We start from the raw sequence: 13,171 nt of genomic DNA, 5'->3' as shown, positions 1-13,171 counted from the left end.
GTCAACAATAGTCTGTTCCATTCTCAATATTCTTTTTATCCCTCAGGTTAATCAGGTTTTTAGATAAATTGCACCGTAGGCTTTGTTTTATTCTGTATGTTGTGTATAGGATTGGTATAACACGAATATAACTCGAAATATTTTTCTTATAAATCAGTAAACAAATTATTAAATTAAACAAATTAATTATAAATATAATAAGGAATGGTACTTCGCCTTAATCGGGCATAATAATATGATTTTCTTTTCTAGAGCTCAACGAAATAAAAAAGTATAGAAGGTCTTTTATAGTACCAACTAGTCGTCAACATGTTTTTCAAGGAAAAAGTTTGAACGATAAAGTACCTTTCTATTTCAGTTCATCGATTTGACCACGCCGCGTAATCTGCGTAGAACGGATGTTGTCGATAGGCGCCATATTTCTTTAATGACGTATGACAATTATGCTGGCCTGTGATTGGTTAGCGGTGACAGCCATGTTTTCCGGCCGGCCATTAAAAAAAAAATCTCAAACTTTTTATCATTACAAGGTACTGTGTGATCGAGTGAAGTGTATTTGTGCTTATCCTCTCCACTTTATCTTGTAATACAAAGCCCAGTGAATCTTTTGGCATACGTTTTCTTTCGTTGAAAATGTATTACAAGTGCTGTGTTTGCAAAAGTTCGCGACAGGACGCTGTTTTGCATCATTTTCCATGCACTGAGAAAAGACTCAATAAGTGGTTAAAGTGCCTCGAAGACCAGGTTAATTTAAAAGATACACCAAGAATTGAACTTTCGAAGCTCTTTGTGTGTCAAAAGCATTTCGAACGTAAATTCGTTACTGCAAAATCCCATCTACTAGGCAAGGCGTACCCATCTCTATTCACTGAAGAAGAGATTGTTAGTGGAATACCATCCAACAAGTATCTTACTGGTAAGTATTTACAACCAATAAGCTCATCATCATCAGCCGTATGACGCCCACTGCTGGGCATAGGCCTCCCCCAAGGATCTCCACGACGATCGGTCCTGCGCTGCCCGCATCCAGCGGCTTCCCGCGACCTTCACCAGATCGTCGGTCCACCTTAAGCCCTACCACCAATAAGCTAGATAGGTATATTTAAATGAAAGCCAATTTAGGTATATTTGAATGATTTGAATAAATAACTAGTTTTTGCCCGCAACTTCATCGACCACGAAAAGACTATTACTTCACATTTTAATCTGTTTAGGCATTCACACATGTAGTAAAGACTACATGCTAACCACTCTGCACTGTATTTTAGCGAATTTAAACTTTCTTTTATATAATGTAGGGTATCCTCATATTGCCTTCTTTCATTCTTCTTCATAACTTCTTTCATTTAATTTTGGTTAAGATTTGAGTTGACCAAAATTGTAAATTTCCCTAGTTTTATTGGGTTCAAATAGAAGGGTGGGTGGGATATTATGTCTTCGCACAAAATGCCTTTTATAATTATGATAAAACTTACGTTTACATTTAATTATCAATTAGTAGCATGTTATGTTAAACAAAACAGACAGAGCCCCACCCACCAAACTGCATTAATTTTGTTTGATATACCTAACACAACTTTGCAGTTACATATTGTTTTATATTATATTGATATATGTTTCAGAAAATAAAGATCCCCGGATTGAGCATAATTACTCTCGAGAACAGCACTTTGACCACTCATACTGTAATAGAATATTGAAAGGTATGTTAGTTTTTTTTAGATATAATTAATTATATTTTTTCACATGTTCTGCGGTGAAGGAAAACATTGTGAGGAAACCCACATTCCCGAGAAATGCATTTTCGGAGGTATGTGACGTAACCTGTATTGGGCTGGTTTTCCCTTCGCGGGTTGGAATGTCAGACAGGCAGTCGCTTCTGTAAAAACCGGATCTGTCAAATCTTCAGGTTAGGTAGCGGACCCTGTGAAAAAAACGGGATAATTTTATGAGACTGTCCTTTGTTTGGTAAGGACTTTTCAGGCTTGAATCACCTGATTGTCCGAAAAAGTAAGATGATTCCGTGCTTCGGAGGGCATGCTAAGCCGTTGGTCCCGGCTATTAGTCGTAAAAACACCTCCACCAACCCGCAGTGGAGCAGCATGGTGGAGTATGCTCCATACCCCCTCCGGTTGATTGAGGGGAGGCCTGTGCCCAGCTGTGAGACGTATATAGGCTGTTTATGTATATGTTCACGTCAATTTTAAGCACAAATCTAAAACAACAGTCTAAAAATTCGCCCGGGTTATTCATTTATTTACTCATTCTTCCTAAAATTAAGAGCTGTCAATCATCCGTCCCTTTCCTTTTCGGCGGATAAGAAAATGACAGGTATAACTTAAAGTAAAATTAAGAGATGTCTGCAGGAATCGGGGCCGTTATGTATTACATTATTTATTAAAATGTGTTTCTTGTGTACAGAGATACCGTTGAATCAAGTCCATAAAGAGGATGGGTTGGGTGGCATTAGCTACGAGCCTATACCAAGACAGAGTGAAGGCTCTATAAAAATGAGCAAACACAACTTAAGCGGAAATACATCAGTCCAAGCCAGAGTTAAAATCTCGGGTAAGTAAATAGTTTTTTCTAGCACAAAGATTTCAAGGAACATGTAAAAGATTTTTAAAATCATCTTATTAATACAGTTTTTATATTTTTGTGAATAGATATTAAAGAAGACAGATTAGGGTGCATTACCCTAGAGCCTATACCAGGACCTAGTGGTGGATGCACTGTAAATACACCAGTCCAAACCACATTACAAGTCTCGGGTAAGAAAATAGATTTTCTTGTACATTGAATATTTTTTTAATACCCTTATTTTGTCCAGCATTACTAAAAGGTAATAATGAATTTCAGGATCAGTAAAACTAAGAAAGCGAGTGATTTCGAAAGTAAAAGATTTGACGCCTATGGGGCAAAAAATTTATGATGCTTACCAAAAAGCAAAAAGGCAAGCAGACTATTTTCAAAGAGCCAAAGATGCAGCAAAATTCAGTAAAGGGCAGGCTTTTGAAGAATTGACTAAAAACTTAAATCCATATGCTACAAAGATAATATTAATGCAAACAAGACTTTGCACTAAGAGAAAAAAAGGACGCCGGTTTACAACTGAAGAAAAAATGATTGCCTTAGCAATCATGAAACAAAGTCCAAAGGGTTACCGATTTTTACATCGTATATTTATTTTGCCTTCAAAAACAACATTAAATAAAATGATTGAAAAGCTTTCGATTCATACGGGAATTAGTTCGCAAGTCACTGGGTTAATCAAGAAGGAGGTTTGTATTTAACACAATCTTACAGCTAAACTCCAGTATAAATAATAAAGTTTGCTTTGTGTTGCAATAATTAAACATGTATGTGTTTGCAGGTTGGGACATGGAATGAACGCAAGAAGTTGTGTACAGTCATCTTCGATGAAATGTCATTAGACACAGCCCTTATTTACAACAGAAAACAGGATACCATCACAGGCTTTGTAGAGCTGAAAGAAAAAAAGCGCCAATTTGCTGACCACGCGCTAGTGTTTATGTTGCGTGGAGCAGTCTACAAGTGGCAGCAACCAATATCTTTCTACTTTTGCCAAGGCGCCACCTCGGGGGTAGAGCTGAAAATTATTTTGAAAGACATAATTGCTGCAGTTGTGGAATGCGGATTAAAGCCGATAGCAATATCATGTGACCAAGGCTCTACATTCCAGTCTACATTATCTTCTTTAAGGCAGGATACTAGGCGGGATCAGCTTTTGGCAGATGTACCTCCAGGTTGGTACTCAGTTACTTCTTCACTCCTACAAGGTCGGGATGCATTGAGACAAAAGGAATGGAGATAGTTTAAAGTCTAACTTATCGAGTGAAGCCGCAAGTGGATGCAAAGAATAGTTATTTCCTGACTTACGCTACATACTATATAATAACATATTTGTGTTAGCCAACTATATGGGAATTTACAGGTAAAATCAATAATTGTTTATTTTACGTTTTCAGATGGCACAGTCACAATCAATGATGTCAAGCTGAGCATCATTTATGACCCTCCACACCTGATAAAGGGCATAAGAAATAATTTTCTGAATAAAAATATCACCATTGATGGCAAAATATCAAAGTGGAGTGATATTGTAGATGTATACAAAACTGACTGTGAACACACCGAAGCCAGGCTGCTCCACAATTTGACGGACCAACATGTAATTCCAGAAAAAATAAAGAAAATGAAGGTAATTACTTTTAATCAAAACCTACTACAGAAACTGCAGTTGACAGGGGTGAACTAAGAATCTATAGTATGCTAAAGTTTGCTATTAGAGTTCTGTACCTAAAAGGTAAAAAACGGTACCCAATTACTAAGACTTTGTTTCGTGATTGGGTACCTTTTGTTACCAGACGTCTGTTACCAGGCTGTATTTCATGAACCGTAAGAGCTACAGACTTATTTTTTTTTTATAGATGATGTATTTCTGTTGCCGCTATAAGAACAAAAACTACTAAAAATATAATTAAATCAAGCGGTGCTCCCATACAACAATAATGTCTCATTAGATAGTGTTGTGGAACTCTGCGCGCGAGTTGCCGGTTTATTATTATTTTCTTTTCGTTTCTAGGTCAAAAACTGTGTAAAGGTGTTCAGCAGTACAGTATCTGCGGCCCTGTCCTATACTGCAAAATTTTGTAAGTAAATAAATTAACCCTTAGTTTCAATATGTTAGTGTCTCTGTTCAAGACATAGCTGTTCGTACCTGAAATCTGTAATTTTGCATGGATGGAAAAAAAAGATAGAGGCTTATTGGCTACCAGAAACACCCCCATATATGTTCAACGATTATTTGGGTGAATATCAAAATGTGCCAAGTTTGGTACTATTAGGTTAAGGAACCTAAATTAAGTTAAGTAAGTAGTGTAGTGAGTGGGGTCCTTTATAGCCAAGTCGAGCCGGTCGGCGAGTGGAAAGTAAACAGCCGGGATGTGAAGAAACAGTTTATTGTGCGGTTCGTCGCGTACAACTGTCCCTTTGTATGCTAGTCCTAGGCAGAAGCTGGCACACGGCGGAAGCAGTATTGAGAACCACGAGCAGTTTTATCCTGGTTATAGTAGTTACCGGAGCAAGCTACTATAGTAGAAGTAAAACTACTGAGGTAGGTATTAGAATACAATTGGAATATATGAGGTTTATCTTATTGGATCGGCAAAAACATCTCGTTACCGCGTTCTAAAATACCACTAGCGCCATCTCTTGAGGACTCGGGGTACTAATCGCATTTTACTTTTGTTTGTTGTTTTTTTTTATTTGCTACAACCTCCCCCTCAGTTTCTGAAGTAGTCACGACGATGAAACTGGAAAATTTAATGTTTCTGTTTGCGTGGTCGTCCTCTCTTCCTAAGCGGCTGTACAGGAGCTGGCAATGGTTGTACGCTTCCAGTGCTCTTGTATGGTTGCAACGCAGAGGTATGGTACGTGCCGATCACAAAAGAAGGATCATCTGTGTTGGCAAGTTTATAGGAAGCAGGCCCGCTTTGTTCCACTATAAGGTATGGTCCATCTCGTCGAGGTGTGAATTTCGCACTGTAGCCTTTAGAAGCTCTGCTTATTGGGTGAACATTTGCTAAGACCAGATCCCCTGTTTGGTATTGCGGACTGCTTCTACGACTCTTATCAAAATATTCCTTTCGAGCTTCTTCCTTCATTTCTTGTACCTCTCTTGCTTTCTTCATAGTGTCAGCCATATTCAACAGCTTAGGAGTGATTTCAGCGATGAAGTTTTCAGAGAGAACGATTTGACGAAAATCATGCAGTATGTCATCTATAGTCCTGAGTTCTCTACCAAACGTCAGGTATGCAGGAGTTTGTCCAAGGGAGGAACATACAGCGGTGTTCATAGCAAAGCGGATGCTCGGGAGCTTCTCTGGCCAGTTACTGTGTTGGCTTTCCACTAGGATACCGAGCTGCGTCTTCAAATCTCTATTCCGTCTTTCTACTGGATTGGCCTGGGGGTGGTAGACAGGAGTGAAGTTGTGTTTGATTCCTAAACAAAAGCACATCTTTTGCATTACAGCACTAATGAACTGCGTTCCATTATCGCTTGTGATACGTCTTGGTACACCAAATCGGAGTATAATCTCTTTGATCAGAGTCTCGGCACAAGTCTCTGCTGTAGCGTTTGGCAATGCAAATAATTCCACCCATCGAGTTGCATTATCTTGCACAATCATTATCCAAGTCTTCCCATCTGATGAGCTTGGAAGTGGACCGAAGAGATCAGTGGATATTGTCTCGAATCTCTTATTCATGGTCGTTGTTTGTAGCAAACCCGCCGGCTTGAGGTTACTGGGTTTGTAGCGTTGGCAAGCTAAACAATTATGCACATACGCTTCTATGAATTTGCGCATTCCTCTCCAAAAGTATCGCTTCGAAATTCGGGCATGGGTTTTCTCGGCACCATAGTGTCCAGCCATCGGGTCATCATGGTAGGCGGCTAGTATATTCGCCCATTCATGCTCAGGTACAACTAGCTGAGCTTCTTCTGAGTCGGAGTCAGGTGCTAGACGATATAGGAGTCCGTTGTCGAGTAAGTAACCTTTATTACACCAGTACGTAGCGTCCTCATTATTCCCTTTTTCCAGTGCTTCCACGATTCGGGCTATGGACACGTCTTTTAGCTGCTCTGTGCGGATCTCACTAGGGCTTCGGGTAGGCATATCAACAGAGACTGCACAGGTACCACATTCTGCTCTATTTTCTTCTGTGCATGGTGGGCGTGAAAGCGTGTCTGCTACGACATTCGTACGGCCAGGTTTATACTGTATGCCAATGTCATATGCTTGCAGCTGTAGTGCCCATCTGGCTAGTTTACCGGTGGGTGATTTTAGGGACATAAGCCACCTCAGAGCTTGATGATCTGTGATTACTACGACTGGCACTCCTTCAATGTAACCTCTGAACTTTGTAACGGCCCACACAACCGCTAGAGCTTCTCTTTCTGTCGTTGAATAATTTCTTTCAGCGGCGGTCAGAAGGCGACTCGCATACTCAACGGGGTGTTCGTCTTCTCCCTCCCCCTGGATTAGAACTGCTCCCAAAGCGTAGCTGCTGGCGTCAGTTTTAATAATAAAAGGCTTAGTCTCATCCGCCTGACGCAGAATGGGTGCAGTCGTGAGACGATGTTTGAGTTCATCATAAGCCTTCTGCTGCTCTAAAGTCCATGTCCAAACGGCGCCCTTCTTAGTGAGTTTGGTGAGAGGTTCTGCAATTGCAGAGAAGTTACAGATGAAGCGTCGGTACCAGGAGCATGTTTGCAAAAAGGTGAGTAGGTGACGCAGGTTATTAGGCACTGGGAGACTAGCTATGGCAGCTGTTTTTTCTGAGTCAACCTTTAGGCCAAATGGTGTAATGTAGTGACCCAGATATTTTATAGTCGAACTACAAAATCTACATTTCTTCAAGTTCGCCGTGATGTTGTATTCTCGCATTTTTGTAAATATTTTCGACAGGTCTGCGAGGTGTGCATCGAAGGAGGTGGAGAACACAATCAGGTCATCCAGGTAAGCAAGGAGTTTGACGTCATTTAGGGTCACGCGGAATCGATCTATAAGCCTCTGGAAGGTCGCAGGTGCATTTCGCAAGCCAAAAGGCATCCGCTTGAACACGTATATCCCGAAAGGCGTGATGAAACCAGTCTTGTCTACATCTTCTTCTCTGACCTTAATTTGCCAGTAACCTGATTTTAGATCCAGACTTGACATAAATAGTGTTGGCTTCGCTTCGTGAAGGAGATCGTCAATCCTCGGAATAGGGTAAGTATCGGCCACTGTGATTGAATTTAGTCGACGGTAGTCAACACAGACTCTGATTTCTCCATTCTTTTTGGGCACGAGTACCACCGGGGCTGCCCATGGTGTAATGCGGGGTTCGATTATTCCATCTTGTACCATTTCGTTGATTTGCTTACGTAAAATCTCTCTGCGGGGTGGAGATAACCGATACGGTGGAACTGAGATAGGGCCTTTGTCGGTTGTATTGATGATGTGTTCCACATGCTTTGCAGGTTCGCCATTGGGAATAAACACGTCTTCAAAGGACGTAAGTAAACATTTTAGATGTTCCTGTTGGTCAATACTCAACGTGTCATTTGGTGGTAGCTGTATGTCCAAAGCATTTATGCCTACATCAGTGCGATGGTCTGTAGTAGCTGCAAACAGGGTTCTTGAGCGTGGTGACAAGTCTACATCCAATCTTTGTGCATTCTGCTTGGCATCTTCAAACATGTAGTCCAGCATGGGCGAGTAACCATCGAATAACATTTTTATTCGTTTCGCAGGGTGAGGTTGATTCGGTATCAAAGAATATGGTCTTGCTTCTTCAACAGTATCCTCTGGTAGATTTGCATCTCCTATTGTCTCCGGAATCGAGACGTCATCATGGTCAATATTTATCGGCGCAGGAGCAGTAGTAACTGGAGCACAAGCCGCATAAATCCCTCCAGCGTCTGTGGTTCCTCTCCTAGCTCCACCTGCAGTGCGAGTGTTGAATATGACAAAGTCCTCAGTAAACAACTCGTTCACATCGTCAGGGTCGTCAATAAAGTACCAAGTGAACTGTGGTACGTTCAGGACCATCATGGCCTGGGTTATAAACCCTATTCCCAGAAGCGTTTTGTTGTCCTTACATTCGGGTAGTACCATGAAGCTGGTTTGGAACACTCTTCGGTTCACTTCGACATCCACATCAACGACGTGAACGGTACGTTTCTTTGTGATACCATCCGCCAATGTCAGGTTAACATGTTCCGATCTAAATCTGTGCCCCTCTGCCAATAGACGACGATACAGTGAGTAAGACGCTACGTTAGTCTTAGCGCATGTATCTATATATGGGTAGCCTTTAATACCGCCAATCACAGCTGGTATAACTGGTCGAGGCTTGGTTTCAATGTGGACACTAAGAGCGCAAAATCCAACTTCTTCTTCTTTGATCGGTTTAGAGGCTTTGGCTGAGCAATTAGGACAGTTGGTACGTACAACGCCTGGTGTACCGCATCCGTAGCACGAAAACTTAGGTTGCGATGGTGATGGTGCTTGAGTTTGTGCCTGGTGAGATGTAGGATGAGTAGTGTCGTTTACTACCTTCTTCAGTCTCTTGCGACACTCTTCAATAGTATGACCTGGATTCTTGCAGAACTGACATCGTATCTTTGTAGGTTTGCGAGAAATATTAGGTGGATTAGTGCTATATGTAGACTTCTTCTCTCTCGAGACTTTCTCAATATTGTACGCCGACTCGATCAATTGATCGTAAGTATTAAAAGAATTACGCGGTGCTTTGTCTCTAATGTCCAGGCGGAGCAAGTGGTAGATCATATTCAACTGCTGGTGTTCAGGATGCTTGGGCTCAGGTAGCAAAGAAAACAACGACTTTTTCTTATCAAGGAAGGATTCAGTAGGCTCGTTGGCTCCTTGTTTGATGGTGTATAGATCTTCATAGATACTTTGGGCATTCATCATGGGTGCGAATTTATTCTTCAGCTGTATCTCAAATTCGGAGACAGTTTTTATATCCCCTTTGACGCCTCGCCACCAGAGTCCAGCTTCTTTGTGTAAGACCAGTGGTAAGCCCTTCAGAAAATCGTCGTCACTGATACCCTCAAGGTCCTTAAAAAGTAGAAGTGCAGAGAAAAATGCATCAACGGCTTCAGCTTGCTTTTCGCCATAGAAATGCACCTTGCAATCAGCCATGTTGCCTTTCTTCTTCCCATAAGTGAACGCGTTAATTAGCTCACGTTGCTGCTGCTGGTTGTGCTGTAGCAGTTCTCGGAATTGGTCTTGTGATAAAGCCATCTTCCGTCGAGGTGTCTGTACAGTAGTGGTGGTCTGTCTTCCTGATCTCGTGATGTATTGGGGCTGACTAGGCTTGCCCGCGTTGGTCGCCAGTGTAGTGAGTGGGGTCCTTTATAGCCAAGTCGAGCCGGTCGGCGAGTGGAAAGTAAACAGCCGGGATGTGAAGAAACAGTTTATTGTGCGGTTCGTCGCGTACAACTGTCCCTTTGTATGCTAGTCCTAGGCAGAAGCTGGCACACGGCGGAAGCAGTATTGAGAACCACGAGCAGTTTTATCCTGGTTATAGTAGTTACCGGAGCAAGCTACTATAGTAGAAGTAAAACTACTGAGGTAGGTATTAGAATACAATTGGAATATATGAGGTTTATCTTATTGGATCGGCAAAAACATCTCGTTACCGCGTTCTAAAATACCACTAGCGCCATCTCTTGAGGACTCGGGGTACTAATCGCATTTTACTTTTGTTTGTTGTTTTTTTTTATTTGCTACAGTAGTAAGTTAAGTAATTAAAAAAGGAACCTAAGTTCGCCACCAAACATGGCACATTTTGATATTTACCTATTTACGGTTTAGGAGACATGACACATTTTGTACTTTTTTCTAGATTTTCTACCTTACATCAAAAATCATTGCTTTGTCGCTATCTCTTTCTTAATAATTCTCTTATTCTACATCATATCTAATCCTAAGAAAGTGGACCACTAGCTGAAAGATAAAAAAAGCCAAATCAAAGATAAAAAAATAAATATTGGAAGTCAAAGTGAGAATTCGAGCAAAATTCTTACTGTTGTTAAAACTTTGCAGAAGAATAATAACCACATGAGGTTGTCATGCAGTTCCTTTTAACGTTCTTAAAGGTGGTAAATAACACATTTTAAGTAAAAACATACATATCTTCTAAAGTGTGAGTTGTGATTGTGAGGTGGATTACCAACCCCATCAACCCTGGTGTCAGGGTTACTATTGAGTCGCCAAAGGCCCCTGACATGGCTCATGTAACGACTACTTACTTACATCACTAAGTACCCGGGACCAACAGCTTAACGTGCCTTCCGAAGCACGGATCATCTTACTTTCGGAAAATCAGGTGATCAGCCTGTAATGTCCTAACCAAACTAGGGATCACAAAATGATTTTTGTGATATGTCCCCACCGGGATTTGAACCCGGGCCTCTGGATCGACATACATAAATTATCACGCTCCTAATTCCCAACAGGGTAGACATAGCAACAAGCTGAAGACAAAACTTGCAGTCACTTTTGGTGTTTGTAAGTATTTTAAACTTGCATAAGTCCATTATGTTGACACAAAGGATTTCTACGATATACCCAGGAGGATCAGCATCGTGGTGCATTCTAATATTGTCAAGTAAATTTTGTAACTTAAAGTAAGCGTAAGCACAGTTATACCAAAGTGATTGTGAGTTTGTCTTCAGACCGTTGCCACTACCCTGTTAGCGATTATGAGCGTGTTTTTTTTTAAGAAATGTGTCATTGAGCACCTTTAACAACTTTAGAAAGAAGCAGCTACAATGTATGAGAATGTCAATTTTTCCTTCAAATCTGTTTTGCAATCTTTGAGGGCCAATTACTTAGTTTCTTGCTCCTATTAAGGGTACTTTTTCAGGATATTTCTAAAAGCGTATTAAATGGAGCAGTTTTTAGAAATACCTTTAGGGTCCATGACAACCTCAAGTGTTTATTATTCGTCGGCGAAGTTTTAACAACTGTAACAATTTTGGTCGAATTCTCACTTTGACATCCAATAACTATTTTTCTTTCATTTGGCTGTTTTTTTTTTAATTTTTCAGCTAGTGATTCACTTTCTTAGGATTAGGTATTATGTAAAATAAAATAATTATTAAGAAAGAGATAGCTACAAAACAATGATTTCTGAAGTAAGGAAGAAAATCTTGAAAAAGGTTCAAAATGGATCATATCTCCTAAACCGTAAATAATCGCTGAAGATAGGTACATGGGGTGTTTCTGTTAGCCAATGAGCCTCTCTATCTAATTTTTCTCATCATTTTTTAAATTGATCTCATATTATTATTATTATTATTAACTCAGGCAGGCAGTTTTCACTGATAAGTGCCTGTATTCAACTATTCAGTTACAACTATTCAGTTCAGTTGTTATATTGTGGCGAATTTATTTTCAGCTCACTACGCTGATGGCAAGCCAGTAAGTGACACATTGAAAAATACGGCAGAAACTGTGTTGTTTTTGGATAAATTATTTGACAGCGTCAATGGAGCTGCCACTGGTGCCAAAGCAGCGAAAAAGCCACTGCGGTTAGCTGTTACTGAAAACTCTCAGCACCACGATTTTTGGCGAGAAGCCATTCAACATTTAAAGAAAATGAAATTTGTGGATGGAAGTGGTAAGGAAAAATCAGTGCCTTCTATAAAAAACTTTATAACCACATTAGAGTCCTACATGAGACTGTGGCAGATTTTAAAAGGTCAGGGTGTAAAACTTCTGAGGCCAAGATTTTTTAGTTCTGATCCTATTGAAAACTTCTTTGGCCAGGTAAGGGCCTATAATTATAGAAATAATGACCCTAACTGCCACAGTTTCCAAAGCACATTCAAATCATTATTGATAACCAGGTTTCTACAATTCCACAAAGATACATTTAATTGTGAAGATGACCCGGCAAACCCAATATTAAATTTAAAACAATTATTCAACGAAAAAGAAAGTAGCGGTCCGGGTCATTCGGTTTCAAGCATAGAAAAAATAGTGGAGCAGGCCCGTAGAGAACGTATTAATATGCACTCTCGGGCCTTCACTGCAGGATGGGTAGTGCGGAAATTGCAATTGTCATGTGATGTCTGCAAAAAATCCTTTACAAGTGACGAAAATGACCTACATGAATGGATCAGTCACAGAGAATTCTCTAAAAACAAAAACCGTTTATGCTACCCATCTGAAGGTGCTGTAAGGTGTTTCGGTGCAGTTATCTCTGAAACAAATGAATACTTGGAAAACAATGGTCATAACAACAATATTTTACAAAATATCAAATCATTAATAGTATCCAAGTATTCATTTGATTTTATTAACTGTACCGAACACAGATCAAGGGTGCTTGAAAAATTTATAATTATTACCATCAGGTTCTCAGTAATGAATTGGTGCAATGTAATAAATCGTATATTAAAGGGCACTGATTTATCTCGACTAAAAAAAAATTTACCGCCCATGCAAGAAATGGCACTTAAAAAATATTGTAAAAAATTGAAAAATAAATCATTTAATAAATAACTTCTCACATTTTTTTTAACCCTACGAAACAAGCCCTAACTTATTGAGGTCAGTAGGTCTTGTTTCCG

At 40.1% G+C, this 13,171-nt stretch overlaps 1 protein-coding gene and 1 long non-coding RNA gene across 3 annotated transcripts in view; one reads left to right on the top strand and one right to left on the bottom strand.

Annotated features, from left to right (window-relative positions):
- Window positions 1–13,171, bottom strand: part of LOC126379659 (uncharacterized) — a 150,018-nt gene that overhangs the window by 79,610 nt on the left and 57,237 nt on the right. The window lies entirely within an intron of this gene.
- On the top strand, window positions 491–13,122 carry LOC126379384 (uncharacterized). The gene is made up of 9 exons (XM_050028118.1): window positions 491–916; window positions 1,623–1,703; window positions 2,422–2,568; window positions 2,667–2,771; window positions 2,860–3,281; window positions 3,374–3,767; window positions 3,990–4,222; window positions 4,607–4,673; window positions 11,995–13,122. The coding sequence occupies exons 1-9, from the start codon at window positions 634–636 to the stop codon at window positions 13,101–13,103; spliced, it is 2,841 nt and encodes a 946-aa protein (XP_049884075.1). The 5' UTR covers window positions 491–633; the 3' UTR covers window positions 13,104–13,122.

The sequence above is a fragment of the Pectinophora gossypiella genome, chromosome 29, assembly GCF_024362695.1.
Source record: "Pectinophora gossypiella chromosome 29, ilPecGoss1.1, whole genome shotgun sequence".
NCBI lineage: Eukaryota > Metazoa > Arthropoda > Insecta > Lepidoptera > Gelechiidae > Pectinophora > Pectinophora gossypiella.
Note: the sequence above shows the minus strand (reverse complement) of the source record. Positions and strands in the feature narration are given on the sequence as shown.

Coding starts and splice junctions, on each gene's coding strand:
- LOC126379384 (XM_050028118.1), top strand. CDS start 634: ATGTATTACAAGTGCTGTGTTTGCAAAAGTTCGCGACAGGACGCTGTT. Junction 917..1,622: donor ATCCAACAAGTATCTTACTG/GTAAGTATTTAC, acceptor TATATGTTTCAG/AAAATAAAGATCCCCGGATT. Junction 1,704..2,421: donor CTGTAATAGAATATTGAAAG/GTATGTTAGTTT, acceptor TCTTGTGTACAG/AGATACCGTTGAATCAAGTC.